Below are 15,336 nucleotides of genomic sequence, written 5' to 3'. Positions count from 1 at the left end.
TTGCTGGTTCCAACTCTTCAAATGTAAGTGTTTGATGCTGTTTTGTACATGAACGTAAACTGATATGTATTTGTTGTTTTTTAGGGTTGATCCGTCAAAACGTCACTTTGGACTGTGGGAAAAGTTCCACAATTTAGATTATGATTTATAAACTAAACAACAAACTAAAAAATATTCAGTACATCAATTAATAATAATAATAATAATTGTTCATTGAAGCCCTTAAACATGCACTAGATGTTTGCAACACTCTACACAGTTGGTGAAGTGTACAAGTCTTTGAATTTGGAATTCAATCGCCTTTTCATTTGTCTAATTGAAAATATTTTTTGTTAAAAACATGCATTTCTTGTTAATGTCCTCCTTTAAAGGGATAGTTCACCCCAAAATTTAAATGATCTCATTATTATTATCATTATTACTATGCCGATAACTTACCAGTAACTGGTGACCACTTATTCAAACGTAAAAAACAACATGACTCCATACGGCTTCTGTGGTGTCATCCAAGTGTCCGTAAGCCCCGACTTTCAAACTCGACTCGAAATGGAGTCATTTACACCATGTCTTCAGCCTAAATGTCCTCTGATATCCTCCAGCCCGGAGCCGCGTTCACATGTGGATCACAGCGGACATTTAGGCTAAAAACACGGTGTAAATTAAGCTGTTTCGAGTCGAGTTTGAATGTTGTTTTTTTACGTTTGAAGAAGTGATCGCCATTTACTTCAATTGTATTGGATTTGGCTGCAACACTGTCTACCCCTGAAACTCCAAAAGTATTCTGTGGACTCAAACACTTCACCCACCACTCCATCGGCACAGTGTTGAGTAGATCATGAGTGAATTTTTTTATTTTTGGGTGAACTATCCTATTAAGTGAAACGTAGGCTGCTGCAGGATAAATGGGTTGGAAAGTGAAAACACAGAAACTTTGTCTCTAGGGTCACACAATCAATTATTTAGTTCAGTGTTGTAAAGCTTCCATTTTCATTTTTTGTTTGTTTTCTAAATGACAATGAGGGATGACGTTTTCGCTGAACGATTATATTTTAGCTTTAAATATGGGGTCGTGTTGCTATGGTAACAAAGCTTTTGTTCTACGTCACTACCGGCAGGATTCGGGACGCCAGGAAGAAGAACAGAGTGTGCGCCTCGCGATAAAGGAAACGACCGACTTCATTCATTCATTCAACTGTTTGACGAAACTACAGCGTTCACCAACCACTACATGTTAGCACGCTCGCACAGGTAAGCTAACCCGAGCCGTTTAGCTAAGTGAGCTAATGCTAGCTGGTTGGACCGGTTGCCGCTCGTGTTTACATTGTTGCTAGTCATAGTTAGCCACCCCGTGTGCTAAAAATATCAACATCAGGGACTGAGTGTCTGCCCTGATTCCGTGACATTTAGCCGCTGTGTCTGGAAACACGCAGTGAAAAGAACACGCAGGTGTCACGGTTTGTTCTCTGTGTTTCACTATCAGCTCCTTTTCTCGTGTTTCCCCTGACACCCCCTGTGTTCCTCTGCCTCTTCCCCCCTCTCTGTGCCAGGTGTACGTGTGCAGGTTTGTCACAGTAGCTGGAACAATTGCGTGTGTATAACCAACTCCAGCTCTGTGTGTGTGTGTGTGCGAGCACGTGGGTGTGGGTGTGTGTTTATGTGTGTGAAGAGCACGTGCGAGCCATGTCAGTGTCAGTGATCATAAAGTGGGGAGGTCAGGAGTACTCCATCAGCACTCTGTCTGAGGAGGACACGGTGATGGATCTGAAACAGTCTATCAAGACTCTGACGGGGGTGCTGCCGGAGAGACAGAAACTACTGGGCCTCAAGGTCAAAGGTGAGATGGTCACAAGAGCCGTACATGTGGGGGAGCCAGTGTAAATGCCCAATGGTACTCAAACCACGTGGACAAAAACTCTGATTCTCTTTGTAACATTGCATTATATTATATTTATTATATGTAAAAACTATTTTCCCTATGTGAGAATACGCATTCACGATCAGCTGATGTGTACGAACATTTAAAATTTCTCTGAATCTCTGTCTTATCCTTCAAATGTTTCTCTCTCTTTTCTGCCCTCAGGTAAACCTGCAGAGGATGAGATGAAGCTTGGCTCTCTGAAGCTGAAGCCTAACACCAAGATCATGATGATGGGTACCAGAGAGGAGAGTCTGGTAGGTGGCAGGTTGACAGAGAAATGAACCGACTCCAAAGTCTCCTGGTTGGGACTCCAGTTGTTGGTTCTGAAGAGCTAGGTGCTCTATTGACTGGCCATATACCTGTGTCACTGACTAATTTGTAGTTTTACCAATGATGGTTAGAGTGAGCCGAGACACATGTGTACATAAGTATTTTAAAGTGTGGGTCAGTGTAAAAACTTACCAAATCTAACATTTATCTTCATTAAGCTATTCAAAACACACATGCCAAGTGCATTGCCCACATTAGCCCAATGTGATTCCTAGCCAAACGCTAACCCTTCAACTGTGCATGTGTTTTCTTTTGTTAAGGAAGACGTTTTAGCCCCTCCCCCAGAGAACGACGATGTGGTCAATGATTTTGACATCGAGGAGGAGGTCATTGAAGTGGAGAACAGGTTTGATGTTTTTTTTGTGTGTCTGTGGCTATATAGAGGCTAGATAAAGAGGGTTTGTGTAGGAATACATCTGTGTGCGTCTTAGAGAAAATGTCGATCTTTGTCTTTAGAGAGGAGAACTTGGCTAAGATTGCCCGCAGAGTGAAAGACTACAAGGTGGAAGAGATGAACCCTCCCAGAGAAGGGAAGAGGCTTCTGGTACTGGATGTGGATTACACGCTGTTTGGTGAGTAACTAACATTTGTCTCTTTAAGAATCTGACTGGGATCCCTGACTATATGGCTCATTATAGTAGTGCATTCAAATACTAAGCAGCACTATAGTTTTACTTAAAGAGTACACAATATTTAATTTTACTTTAATACTGTGTCTCCAGTGCTTTCTCTCTTCATTTCATTGATTTGCTACTTTAAACTTGAACTCTGTGCATTTATGTTTGTGTTCTCTGTGTGTTTTAGATCACAAGTCGTGTGCAGAGACGGGCCATGAGCTGATGAGGCCATACCTTCACGAGTTCCTGACGTCAGCCTACGAGGACTATGATATTGTCATTTGGTGTATGTCTCTGCTCTTCTCTTCTAACTTGCATGCATTGCATTCGATGAGATGAGAATATAGTTGCTGAATATCTTTCTTTGAATATGTTCTTTTTTCTTATTTTCTTGGTATTTCTTATTGGGAACCATATAGTGTGTCAGAACTAACTGCTGAGTAGACATTGTATCACTGGGTATCAGTTGTTCTTGCCCTGACACCTCACAGTTTCTGCTTTTGGAATGAACAGCTTGTGTTTTCTCTCTTCAGCCGCAACAAGTATGAAGTGGATTGATGCCAAAATGAAAGTAAGTATTCCACTTTTTGTTCAGTCTTTGCTCGTTCTCAGAAAGTCTTGTTCTGTTACTGCTCTGTACCATTTTTTCGTCAAAAGGTGGCAGTGTTAATCCATGTAACGTATAGTATTTGGATTTATAGCGGAACCAAAGATAACGTGTGTGTGTGTGTGTGTGTGTGTGTGTGTGTGTGTGTGTGTGTGTAGGAGCTGGGAGTGACAGACAACCCCAACTACAAGATTACGTTCATGTTGGACAGTGCTGCCATGATCACAGTACACACCCCTAAGAGAGGGCTTGTAGAGGTTGGTACACACTTCTGACCACAAATTAAAATATTTGCCCTTTTCACACATTAATGTTAGCTTTGTATTTGTACAGCACTACATCACAACACACACCCTTGTGGTATTTTGTTTATCTTTGGATTAAAGTGCTAGTGGTGACACAACAGTGAGAGAAAGACAGGTACACTTTTTGAGAGGGTGCGCACGTATTTAGTGTGTTTTAATGTCGTGTGTCTCCAGGTGAAGCCCTTGGGAGTGATATGGGGGAAGTATGGAGAAATTTACAACCGGAAGAACACTATAATGTTTGACGACATTGGACGAAACTTCCTCATGAACCCACAGAACGGACTGAAGGTGGGTGGCCGACATCATCATTACCAGTTTGACCCTCTCCTCTTCCTCATCATCCTTGCCAGTGTTTATATACATATCATTCTGAAACATCTTTTGTGTGTTTGTTTATTAGATTCGACCCTTCATGAAGGCTCACCTCAACAGGGAGAAAGACAAGGAGCTGTATAAACTCGCTCAATACCTCAAAGAAATTGCCAAGCTTGACGACTTCGCTGGACTCAACCACAAACACTGGGAGAGGTTGGCACACATGCTAAACAGTGATAGGGACTATTGTATAGTAGTAGTGACATAACACATTTTTGTAGCAGATGTTAAAATTGCCATATAATAATAGTAAAAACACCAAATACTAATAATAAAAACAGGCCAACAAACAGTAACCTCTTTGTGCTTGTTTGTTTGTGTGTGTGTGTAGGTACCTATCCAAGAGGCAGCAGCATCAATGAGGAGGGACTACATCCTTGACCAAGGCTGGATGCCGCCATCCTTCATCCAGTTCTCAGGCACATACACACCGACTTGGCTACGACCTAAGTCCTTCATTTCAAACCTGAAAACATATCCTACGCTAATCCTGCGGCAACCAACACTCAAATGCCCAGGACTGAGATAGCCTTCCTAATTTATATATTTGCATGTTAAGCATCTCTCCCAGATCTTGATCTTTTTTTTTTTTTTTTTTCTTTTTACAAATATTGTTTGCGTTTACTGCAATAAGTGCATGGTAAAAAAAAATACCATTACCACTCATTAACTCCTACTTTGATTAGGTGTCAAAAATATATCTTAAATGATACCTGGAAGTATTTCAGATCTTTTTAAAGGAGACATATTATGCTCATATTCAGGTTCGTTATTTTACAAAGGTTTACATGCTCTATTCAGAAACACCACTTTCCTCAAACTGTTCATTGCTGCTGCTCTTCTTTTCAGCCTCTGTCTGAAACACTTGGTTTTAGCTCCTGTCTCTATAAGGCCCACCCCCCTGATAAAGCCTACACTCTTACTTTACCAGGGCGGCACTCAGCCTGAGCAAACCGTAGCAAAACTTTTATTAAACTTATACAGTGGTGCGTTGGCACCAACAAGCGTTACAGCTATGGTGGCTGAAAAGCCCATTCTTGGTGTTCTTGTGGAAGATAACACAGAGGTACATGGCATGGGTTTAAATACAGTAAATATCGCTTTGCACATCGTTTACACGCACAAAAAAATACGTTGATGAAAGGGAAAATCTGAAAATGCATAATATGTTTCCTTAAAAGATAGGCGTACCTTACTGTCAAAGAAGCCAAGATTTTACCCATCGAATATCCTGAAGTGACTGAGACGCTACATTAAGAAGCTAATAAGTCATTAGAATTGGATGAGAAATTCAACGCCAAGAAATGCATATACCCATAATATAGTCAATATCAAGTATGACTTTCACTGCAACAAGTCTGGTATGTCCACGTTGTGAAAGTTGTTGTGAAGAGCTAAAGTGGAAAAAGTGGAAAGCCAGAATGTGTTGCAATCTATCAAACACTGTAACCAATTTGACATGTAATAATACGCAATAATCCTCAAAGCTACCGCTGGATTAAAAATTTGAGCTTGAGACTGGTAGTCGTAGCTAATAATTCATCAAAACAATCGACAGTGATGCACGTTTTGATGGAAAACATCTGTTTGTTGTTAAGTGTGCAAGGGTCGCTAGACACAGGCCTGTGGTTTGGATTTCATACATGTACATAATGCACACACGGATGGTAAAGTTTCCATGTGAAGGTTAGTTTGCATATTTGCCCAGAATTTGTTTGTGCACATGTAATTGTTTTGTCCTGGCTCTGCTGCATTGCTGGACGCACAAACTTGAAGACATGTAAAGGATGAATCCAGTTTTGTTTTTGTTCATTTTGTATGTTTCTTTTTATGCAAAATACACTAGTTGATCTTGTTTAGAGCTTTTATTAATAAGCTGTTTTGGGAAGTACAAGTAATGAATGATGAGAGGATGAGGATTTATGATGAAAAAGAAATGGACAGCACAAAACGTGCATTGAGTTTTTTTTTTTTTTTTGCTTCTAAAATGATTGTGTCCGCACACAGAGGGAAGAGGAACAAAACAAGTTCCCTTTTATTTCTTGAGATCTGCCTTTTGGTGTTTTCCTCATCACATCCATCACATCACTGACACCCTGACTGTAAATATACCAATAAACCTTTTTTTGTACCTAAATTGCCCGAAGTGTTCATTGACAATACGTAATCACCGAATATTGATATATATTGCAAAACACTTTATTACAATAAATCCCCACTGAAATAAGTTTGAGATGTTACACATAAAATGCCAAAAAGTGCAGTAAATTATTTGTTCATTAATTTATTAGGAAATGTAGAAAAATAGAAGTTAGATAGGGTATAGTACAAATAATTGTTTTGAAAATATACTGTATTTCCATACCAACATCAAAATAAATACTACATAGTTATACATTCACTCTCAAAGCACAAAACCTGTTTGTGTTGTTTGCTCTAAAAAAAAGTGTGACAATGAAAAGAAGTTTCTTCTGTCCTCCTAGCCTTCCTTTGTTGTGGCATCAGTCCAGTGAAGAAACTAGCAGATCACATGGTGTTTGCTCACTCTGGGGACAGGACAGGAATTAATCAGATGAATATTTGGATAAAGTATCAAACAAATGAAAGTCTCCTTTGGTAACAAAATAATTTCTTGACCCAAGTAAAATACTCACATGCATTGACTCCATTGGCTCCATGGCCCGTTGGTGTACTTGTCCTGAGCTCGCACACAGAAAACGTATCTCTTGGTTTTGACATTGACTTCATATTTATTGTCCTCAGTGATGATCTTCTGCAGAAGAGAGCAAAGAAATGTGGTTAAACTGGAGGTCAGCAAATCCTTTTTTTTTTTTACAATAGTAGAGGGTTAATGGAATCTGTTCTGCATTATGCAGGTATTGATTACCATTAGGGACTCTTCAGAGTTACAGGAATGGTGGTTATGGACCACCTTGACCTGGAACTGCAGGCCAAAGTAGGTGCATGGCGTCTCCCAAGTGTCAGGGTAGTCCCAGCTGAACACCTTCCCATCACTGATGCGCAGGTCAGAGAGTTTTGCTGGTCTCACTAAATGGGGTGAGGAGGGACGGTAGAAAATGGAGGGAAACAGAACAATGAGCAGGAGATGATTGGATTGCAACCCAGGGACAAGTCAAGACAGAGGGGGATGAGTGAGGACAGAGACAAATATTACCACATCTTCTAACTAGAAGGGCACTCAGAGAGAACATACCTCTACCAAGGCAAACATATCTCTCCATGTTAAAGTAAGTGAAAAATCCAAAATCCAATCCAAAATTTAATTTATAAAAACACATAAATATTATTGGCCGTAATATACCCAATCAATACCCAATTCAATCTTCCGATGGTTTAAAAAGTGAAAAGAAAAAATCCAATGCCTGATCTGGATCAGAACCTAAATTGAATGGGTTCTTCCTTGGGTCATGCAACACTCTTCCACAAAATTTCACGCAACTGGGTTGAGTAGTTTTTGAGTAATCATGTTAACTAACAAACATACGCGGAGGTAAACACAAGTATTTCCATCACAAAAAATAAAACTAACCATGACACTCTTTTTTTGAGGCAGGCGACTTACCAATGTCTCTCAGGAAGAAAACCTTCTTGTAGGCCTCTAAGCGAGAGTCGCTGTGTATGTAGACGGTGAGGAAGATGTGGTGGTGTTCTTCTTCGTACGGGCAGCTGGCGTTGTGACAGTGAACCCCTGATCCGTCAGCGTCTAGCTCACATGATAACGTCTCCAAATGGCTGCATAAAAAGACAATTTGGTTATTTGTAAAAACACGGTACAATCCTTGACCTAACACTGAATTGCTGATGTGCTACTGATTAAAGTGACCAGTAGTTGTTTCTGTCCTCACCGTTCTATCTTCACCAGGAGCACGGCAGCGTTGGGTCTGGATTCTGTTCTTTTCCAGGTGCAGTGGAAGGTACCTTTATAGTTCGGTGCTGAACAGTGGATGTGACCTGGAGGAACAGAAACACAGTTAGAACTACGAGTCCCCCACTAACTTTCTGTTTAATGTTCTCGTAAACGATTAATGTCTCTCTTTTTTGTCTTTCGGAGCACTTTCTTTTGAAGGCCCCATAATTTCAACATCGGTAAACGATTGCAAGATTATATGCTGTGAACAAGCCTGACAAAGGGTGGATAAGCCTGTTAGTTTCAAGGTGGCAAAAGGCCAATGAAGTGTTTTGGAGAAAAAGTGTCACTAACCGACGATGGCTGTATAAAGTGTACCCAGTGTTTTATATTTATTATATCAAAACATAAATTTAAAGAAAACACTCGTTGTTTTCTCTCCAGTATTCATGTTCTGTTTTTCCTTTAGGGCCTTTCTTGCAGTCCTGGTGTTGTTTCATCTTTTCCCCTCTTTCCATTCAATTCTCCTCCCTCCATCGCTCTTACCCCTCATCCTCCTCTTATCCGGCTTCACTTTACATGTGCGCCGCTGTTCATCTTATCTCTGTTGAGTGTTGACTGCTTGGGGCCACAGCCCTCTATATCTCCGTCTATTTCTCCACATCTTATCTCCCTGTGACACCATTCCTTATCTCAGCCCTTCAGTGACATCCATCCTAAGTCTCTTCCAGGGAAATACCTCTTTCTAGGTCCAGTAACACAACAAATCTTTATCTGTGTCCGTTTGTCTTTTCTCAGTGTATGTGTTTCCCCTCCTGTCTCACTCTCTCCATCGGTCTTATCTTACCTTCGTTGGATCTTTCTTCCAGTATGACAGTCCTGTTGTCTGGGTCTAGTTGGACCATGATCATGGTGTGGTTGAGGTATTTTCCATCAGGACCGTGGTGACAAGTGTAATTTCCTCCGTCCATCTCCTCCACTAGGACCCTGACCTGATTTCCCTGGAGACGTGGGTCAAGCTCCTGGCCTGAGACAAGGACATGGATCAATGACGCAATGATGGCAATGATTCAAATGTCATAAAAACAAAAAAAATAGAATAGAAGTAGAACAAATTTAAATTGTATCATATCGTGGTAATAGAAATACAAGTAGCAGTCAAAGTAGTGTCTGTGGTATGATTCAAAAATATCTAAAAAGCAAAAAGAGCAGATTTCTCAACTGAATAAAGTTTATATTTTAGAATTTGTTTTTTTCAATTTAATAGTATCATATATTATCATATGGTATTGTAACGTGCTTAGCATAATGGTATAGGTGTTATTAGAATTTTTGGTAGTACAAGTAGTATCTGTATTTAAAATGTAATAGAGCCATTCTCTCTTCTGGCTGAATAAAAATTGATATTTTTGAACAAAACCTTTTTTATGTCTTATATATCTACAGGGACTAAAAGAAGTAGCACTAGTCGTAGTCAAAGTAGAATCCATTGTAGTAGTATATTAGTTTCTGTAGTATGATTCAAAATGTCAAAACAAAACAGATAACATTTCTCATGACTGAATATTAGTTCATATTCTTTAATAAAATAAAACTTTGTTTTTTGTTTAGATTCATTAGTATCGTATCATATCGTATCGTAGGTATTATATCCTACATAGCATACTTACACAGGTACGGATAAGAATGCTAGATTGGTGGAAGTATTATCTGTAGTTGTATCAACTGCTGTATTACCATTTTTCTTCCAAAACACGGTCTGATTTTGAAGAGTTTCTCCACATGTCAGAGGGATGTACTTCCTGCTGTCCTGGCCATAGGGAACCCTCAGCACCAGAACTGGTGTAATCATAGACAAAGAGATAAAACACACACAAATTAAACACGGTCGGGCTTGAATCATCATTTGCCACATGTGAGGTGAGTCCAGAAACTGCAAGAAAGCTAAAATATGTTTGGCGGAGAAAGAAGGTGGCAACCAACCGTTATCCATGAGAGTCTCTATGTTTTCATTGGGTCTATGAGAGGAGGCCCAGCACAGCGCAGAAGACAGGAGCACGAGGAATAGTGAACTCATCTGGAGGAAATTACTACAAGTTAGTATAGCAAAGGTATAAAAAGGTTTAATCTGTGGTTCGTCCATAAAAAGAGGGAGAGAGTCCAACTGCTTAAACCTGCTCTACTGCTGCATAGATGAGACTCTTCACTATGGATACATATGATTCTTCAATCACAAAATAGAAGTCATAATCTTCACAAACTTCATTCATATGTGGAATGTAAAAATACTTCTTTTGAAAAATAAAAATACCAAAAGTACAAAGCATAAAGCATCTCAACAATGTAAATCACATCAGACTAATCATTTTAAGATTGTTTGTCTTTCTTCTGTTTTTAAAGATGCTGATCAAAAATGACTTTTGAAGCTGCTCAGCTCTGCGCTCACTGGTTTTGACATCTACCTGATGGTCCTCATGACTTTCATTTATTTCATTTGACAAGCACATGGGATGTGGTTTTGTGTGTATGGGCCTGTGTCGTGTGTCGTTTGCGCTCGTGTGCTCTCATCGTCCTGACCTGACCTGCCAAGGGACCGCAGAAGCAAATAAGGACTTTGCATCTAATGGTGACATTTATGTTTGAACTCAAAACCGTCTATTTAAAATAATAACACAACTTGCAATTAAAAAAAAGTACAACTATGTCATACAAAGCATCTTGGGTCTCCTCTGAGGGTCCCAGATCCCAAGAGACACTACAGTAAATATACCAATACAACTTAAGTGTATTATTTCAGTCCCTGAGTAGAAGTCTTTCTTATGATGCTTTATGGAAATGGTTTCAACAAGACATTTCTTTTCCTAATTCTGTTTTATGATTATGCCCCTTCTGCTTAATTATCACATGAGCTATGGAAACCTTTTTTTTTTACACCAACCATGTGTGAGCACCTTTCAGTAAAAAGTAAAGAGTATGATGCCAGAAACAGGTGTTAGATATCAAGATAAGATCTTAGAATAAATTTACACCAAAGGAATTCGACGAAATAAACAAACAACAGGCGGGAGAAAAATTAGTGTGAGCATATTAGATCTTACCTTGACAGCTGGACTTGATCCAACTTTGTTATGCTGGGGATGAAAGCTGTTCTGAGAAGTGAGAGGGCTGTGCTGACTGTCTGTTCAGGTCGTCTGCTCCAACTCTCCATGCTGTGGCTATATTTATGTCCCACACAAAGAGGAACTGTGATTGTGGGTATTTGTGTGTGTGTGTGTGTGTCAAATGCTACCTGAGTGACATTTACTTAGCAGAAGCTAGGTAACAATTCTCACTCAGAAATTCTTTGTAATTTTTACTTGGGAAATCCTCAAGTAAAGTTGACTTACTAGTAAGACTTGATAGATAAAGAATACTTAAGTAGATTTTGCTAGTAAATTGTACTTAAACTAAGTTTGTATCTAATTTTGAAAATATTTAAATTAACTAACTTTTATTGACTTTATATCTAGACATTTCTAAGTAATATTTACATATTATTTGATATACTTTACAGCACTATTATACTATGGATTTGTTGCATTTTTAACATGAGCTACTTTTGTCAATACGATTGTTTTAACATAAGACTTCTATAAAACATGAAATAACAGATGTTTTTACAGAAACAGCACCTTTTATTCCCCCTTCAACAATGATGTAAGAGGTTGCTTTTTACACATACAATCTGGTGGGCATTAAAACATATCTAAATCAGTGCTAGCAGCAGTACCGCAGACTTTCATTTGAAACACTTAGTCAGACTAAAACATTTTCAAATAGGACATGTGACCTTTCTGATCCATTTTACCTCTTAAACAGTTTGATAGGATTATTACATGTGTGGCTGTATGAGGTACTTTTCTGTAGTCAGTGTATTAGCTACAGTATATGGCGGTCAGCACATCCCCAGTTAGAAGAAGCAGAGACGGGCACCAGCACAGAAGCCAAGTAATGAACTGCTCTGGGTGGGGTCAGCAACAAACGCATTTTAGACATTTAAAAAAGGTGCCAGCCTAGATCCTTAGTTTGTTTGTGTTATTGTGTGACTTCAGTGTTTTAGGGACAGTTCAGATTCCCAAAGTCACACAATAACACAAACAAAAATATGTGATTTCTCCGAAGGCGTTTAGTTGGTCTTTTAACTTGCTAAAATACCTTTTTTGCTTACCCTGTCCATGGCACATCATTGCTTAGCTTTCATGCTGTTTCTCCATGTAGCGAATACACTGACTATTGATAAGGACCTCATACAATCACACATAAAATAATCCAAACTAACCCTTTAAGGCCTTTAAGTATGTATATTTCAGCTAGCCTACAAAATACAATCTTTTAGCAACACAAAGTGGCCTCATGCTCAACAGTGTGGCCAAAACTTTTTAACAATTTCAAGAGCTTTCAGAAAATCACTCAGACAGTCTGACTAAACAGACAAATGTGTACATCTGCAGAGATTACATTTTCAATGAAGTATCACTGTAAAGTGCAATAGCTTAGTAAGAAATACAGAATAGAAATGCAGTAAGTTAATTCCCAACAAATTCGGTTCTTAGGCCTTTGAGCAAAAGGTAAACATTTGCAACAGTCATCCAGAACCTGTTTTCCCTTGACGATGACCGACATGGTCAGGGGTTGTGGCCTTCCTGGGCTGCATTTCCTTCAGATCTTAAAGTCATGATGAAAGAAGTCCTCTTTGGCTTCCTTGCTGAAATGATGTCAAAAACATTTGAAATCAGAACTTAGAAGACTATGGACTATGGACTGTTTTTAACTATTGACTATACCAATCAAAAAGTTGGCCTAACAACTTTTTGATTGGTACTGTATCTTAAATGTCAATTGTAGTAAATATCTTATTGAAGAATGCAAATTGATAAAAAGACAAAATTTAAACCACACAAAGGGATATGAGTGGTTTGCCTATAAAGTATTTGTCCGGAGATAAGAGTAAGTCTTAGGTTTTTATTATGGTCAGAATAATCATCACAAATGTACCTGGTAGTCCTTGATGAGTTCCTCTCCAGACTCTCCAAGTTACTCCATTAAGCAGCGGATGATGACATCTCTTCTACCTTTGATATGTTGCTGTTCGAGAGACAGAACATCATATACATTCACAATGGATAGAGAGCGAGCAGTGGTGAAGCGAGCTACAAATGTAGAAAGTGAGCGTTTTATGATTTAATGCAGTACATCCCTTTAATATTTTTTCAAATGTGGTCTTACATTTTAATTAAGTTCAATTAGATTTTATTTGTATAGCATCAAATCATAATAAACATGATCTCAAGGGTCTTAACATAGAAGGTAGAGATGGAATAATGGTGGGGAAGCTAATACAAATATTTAACTTTGACCAAATGAACCAAGTGTCACCAGTTATCCATACATCCATCCATGTACACAAGCCTCATTACTCATTACCTGCCTGAGTGAGTCCAGCATAGAACTTTTTTTCGTGCAAGCCACCCTGTCCTTTGTCCGAAAAACCAGTGTCCAACGTTGACCAAATGGTTTGCTGGAGAGGAATCGATGTGATCCTTCTCAACTCCTCTTTGTTCTAAAACAAAAGGTTAACACACAACATAGTTAAACACCATGCTAAAACAACACAACACTTCTCTCAGTTTGAAATATTGAGCAGCAACATCAACTGCTGCTTTCATAATTAACATACAGTTTAACCAATACCTATTTTAAACAATTTTAATGAAAGATGCAATATGTTCCAACTTACTTAGATAAATGTAATGTAATGTAAGCTAAGCTAATGCTAGCAAAGTAGTCTTTGCTTTAGCAGATGAGCTAACATGAATGTACAAAGTAAATTAAGCATAAAACCTACCCCAGTGGCTTCACATCCACGAACTGTCTCATCAAATGAGGTATAAAAGCATCCAGGTGCTGCTGCTCTGCTCAGGGTCTCACCTATTGTGTGAAAGGAGCGCTAATTGTCCTCTGACGTCGCTGGCTGAGCAGGAAGAGGGTTTCGAATTTCGTGTTATCCAAGTAAACTTGACTTAATTGTGTCGGGTCGTGCAGTCAATACAGAAGGGTAGTTAATATTACTTGGCATGAATGATAAAAATTACTTATCAAAATGATGATTCATAATTACTAACAAACTTCAAGTAGCAGATTAAATAACACACAGCATTTTGAAGTAAAAGCCCTTCAATAATATTTTATTGTAGAATTTAAACAAAAAAGCCACGTAAACATTACAGGGCCTAAAAAATCATTTTTCTCAGTGTGGCTTGTGATTGTGGGTATTTGTGTGTGTGTGTGTGTCAAATGCTACCTGAGTGCACGAGGTCTGATGACATAAGCACAAGATCTAGTTCATCAGGTGGAAAAGCCCAAAAAAAACTATTTGAGTCAATCCAAAAGAAGAGGAAGAGCTCGTCATTTTCTATTTGACTCTATGTCATCTTTTGTTCAGCTTGATTTACTGGGTCATCACGAGTGACCATGACAAAAGTACACGTCACACTTTATTCCACTTTGATATATTGTGCAACTATAGTGCGGCAGGACAAAACCTCAGGGAAAAAGGAAATAGAGAAGTGACTGCATGTGAGACTGAGGTTGTGTATCAGAGGAAACTCAAGAGGAGCCCCGGGATGTGGTTCTGAAAGTTCTCAGGAAGAAGAACAAGGGAGTAAAAGTGTCCACGATGACAACTCATACTCAAATGGGGGGGGGGAAAGAAGTCAAAAAGTGAACAAACAACATTTTTTGAATATGAAAAAATAATTAATGAGAGGCTGCTGCACACTGTTCTTTTATTCTGTAGAATTTCATGTGTAAATTGCACATTTGGGAAGATACCTGTCGAGTTATATGATTCATGGAAGGAGTTTCCATTATTCTGTTCTCATACAAACACCAACATTTAACCTGTGTAAGTCTGTTGTGGGCCATTTCCACCAAGAACAAACCTCCAACTTTACAATAGTGATAAAACTTGCGTTGATCCTGATTTGTGGGGAAAGGTAATAGATGACTTTACGGTTTCTAACACACTGACCTTTGGAGAAAACCTCTCCTAACACACCTTTAACATTCAGAACGGAACCTTATCCTCTGCTGTCTCATCCTGGTGTCAATGAAAGTTTGAGACTTTAACTACGAGCAGGTGCCATGTTCAGGTATTTCCCCAACAAGAGCCCCTGACCTGTTTCATACGGCAGGAGATGCCCAACTGACCTCACACTCTGTCTGTTACTCATGTTGAGCAGGACCTTTAACTTTTATTCACCACACATCTGAGT

At 39.0% G+C, this 15,336-nt stretch overlaps 2 protein-coding genes and 1 long non-coding RNA gene across 4 annotated transcripts in view; 1 reads left to right on the top strand and 2 right to left on the bottom strand.

Annotated features, from left to right (window-relative positions):
- Nucleotides 1-5,085, top strand: part of ublcp1 (ubiquitin-like domain containing CTD phosphatase 1) — a 28,306-nt gene extending 23,221 nt beyond the window's left edge. Inside the window, exons 1-11 of one of the 2 annotated variants that reach the window (XM_034607528.1) lie at nt 1,116-1,248; nt 1,548-1,834; nt 2,081-2,172; nt 2,509-2,594; nt 2,705-2,820; nt 3,053-3,151; nt 3,399-3,436; nt 3,631-3,729; nt 3,952-4,068; nt 4,181-4,308; nt 4,487-5,085. In XM_034607528.1, the coding sequence (XP_034463419.1) occupies nt 1,681-1,834; nt 2,081-2,172; nt 2,509-2,594; nt 2,705-2,820; nt 3,053-3,151; nt 3,399-3,436; nt 3,631-3,729; nt 3,952-4,068; nt 4,181-4,308; nt 4,487-4,517 (960 nt within the window). In that variant the 5' untranslated portion in view covers nt 1,116-1,248; nt 1,548-1,680 and the 3' untranslated portion in view covers nt 4,518-5,085. Of the gene's footprint in view, nt 1-1,115; nt 1,249-1,547; nt 1,835-2,080; nt 2,173-2,508; nt 2,595-2,704; nt 2,821-3,052; nt 3,152-3,398; nt 3,437-3,630; nt 3,730-3,951; nt 4,069-4,180; nt 4,309-4,486 lie in introns of those variants that run through there. The other variant, XM_034607529.1, reaches the window with a different exon arrangement.
- Nucleotides 5,086-6,010: 925 nt separating this feature from the next.
- On the bottom strand, nt 6,011-11,259 carry il12bb (interleukin 12B, b). Its single transcript, XM_034607530.1, has 9 exons — nt 11,122-11,259; nt 10,007-10,100; nt 9,761-9,862; nt 8,871-9,050; nt 8,022-8,127; nt 7,739-7,908; nt 7,043-7,203; nt 6,810-6,928; nt 6,011-6,701 (listed from the first exon to the last, which is right to left on the bottom strand). Exons 2-9 carry the CDS (start codon nt 10,098-10,100, stop codon nt 6,674-6,676), a joined length of 960 nt encoding a protein of 319 aa, XP_034463421.1. The 5' UTR covers nt 11,122-11,259; the 3' UTR covers nt 6,011-6,673.
- Nucleotides 11,260-13,027: 1,768 nt separating this feature from the next.
- On the bottom strand, nt 13,028-13,934 carry LOC117774866. Its single transcript, XR_004616134.1, has 3 exons — nt 13,908-13,934; nt 13,487-13,622; nt 13,028-13,147 (listed from the first exon to the last, which is right to left on the bottom strand). It is a non-coding gene; the product is annotated as an uncharacterized LOC117774866 (long non-coding RNA).
- Between the last annotated feature and the right edge of the window lie 1,402 nt (nt 13,935-15,336).

Source organism: Hippoglossus hippoglossus, chromosome 14 (genome assembly GCF_009819705.1).
Source record: "Hippoglossus hippoglossus isolate fHipHip1 chromosome 14, fHipHip1.pri, whole genome shotgun sequence".
NCBI classification, from domain to species: domain Eukaryota; kingdom Metazoa; phylum Chordata; class Actinopteri; order Pleuronectiformes; family Pleuronectidae; genus Hippoglossus; species Hippoglossus hippoglossus.
The sequence above is the reverse complement of the archived record's forward strand: the minus strand, read 5'-3'. Positions and strand labels throughout refer to the sequence as shown.

Excerpts from the sequence above, each read along its gene's own strand:
- il12bb (XM_034607530.1), bottom strand. The coding sequence starts at position 10,100 with ATGAGTTCACTATTCCTCGTGCTCCTGTCTTCTGCGCTGTGCTGGGCC. Across the intron at positions 7,909-8,021 it reads CTCCTGGTGAAGATAGAACG|CCATTTGGAGACGTTATCAT; the intron begins GTGAGGACAGAA and ends CTTTTTATGCAG. Across the intron at positions 7,204-7,738 it reads TTTCTTCCTGAGAGACATTG|TGAGACCAGCAAAACTCTCT; the intron begins GTAAGTCGCCTG and ends CACCCCATTTAG.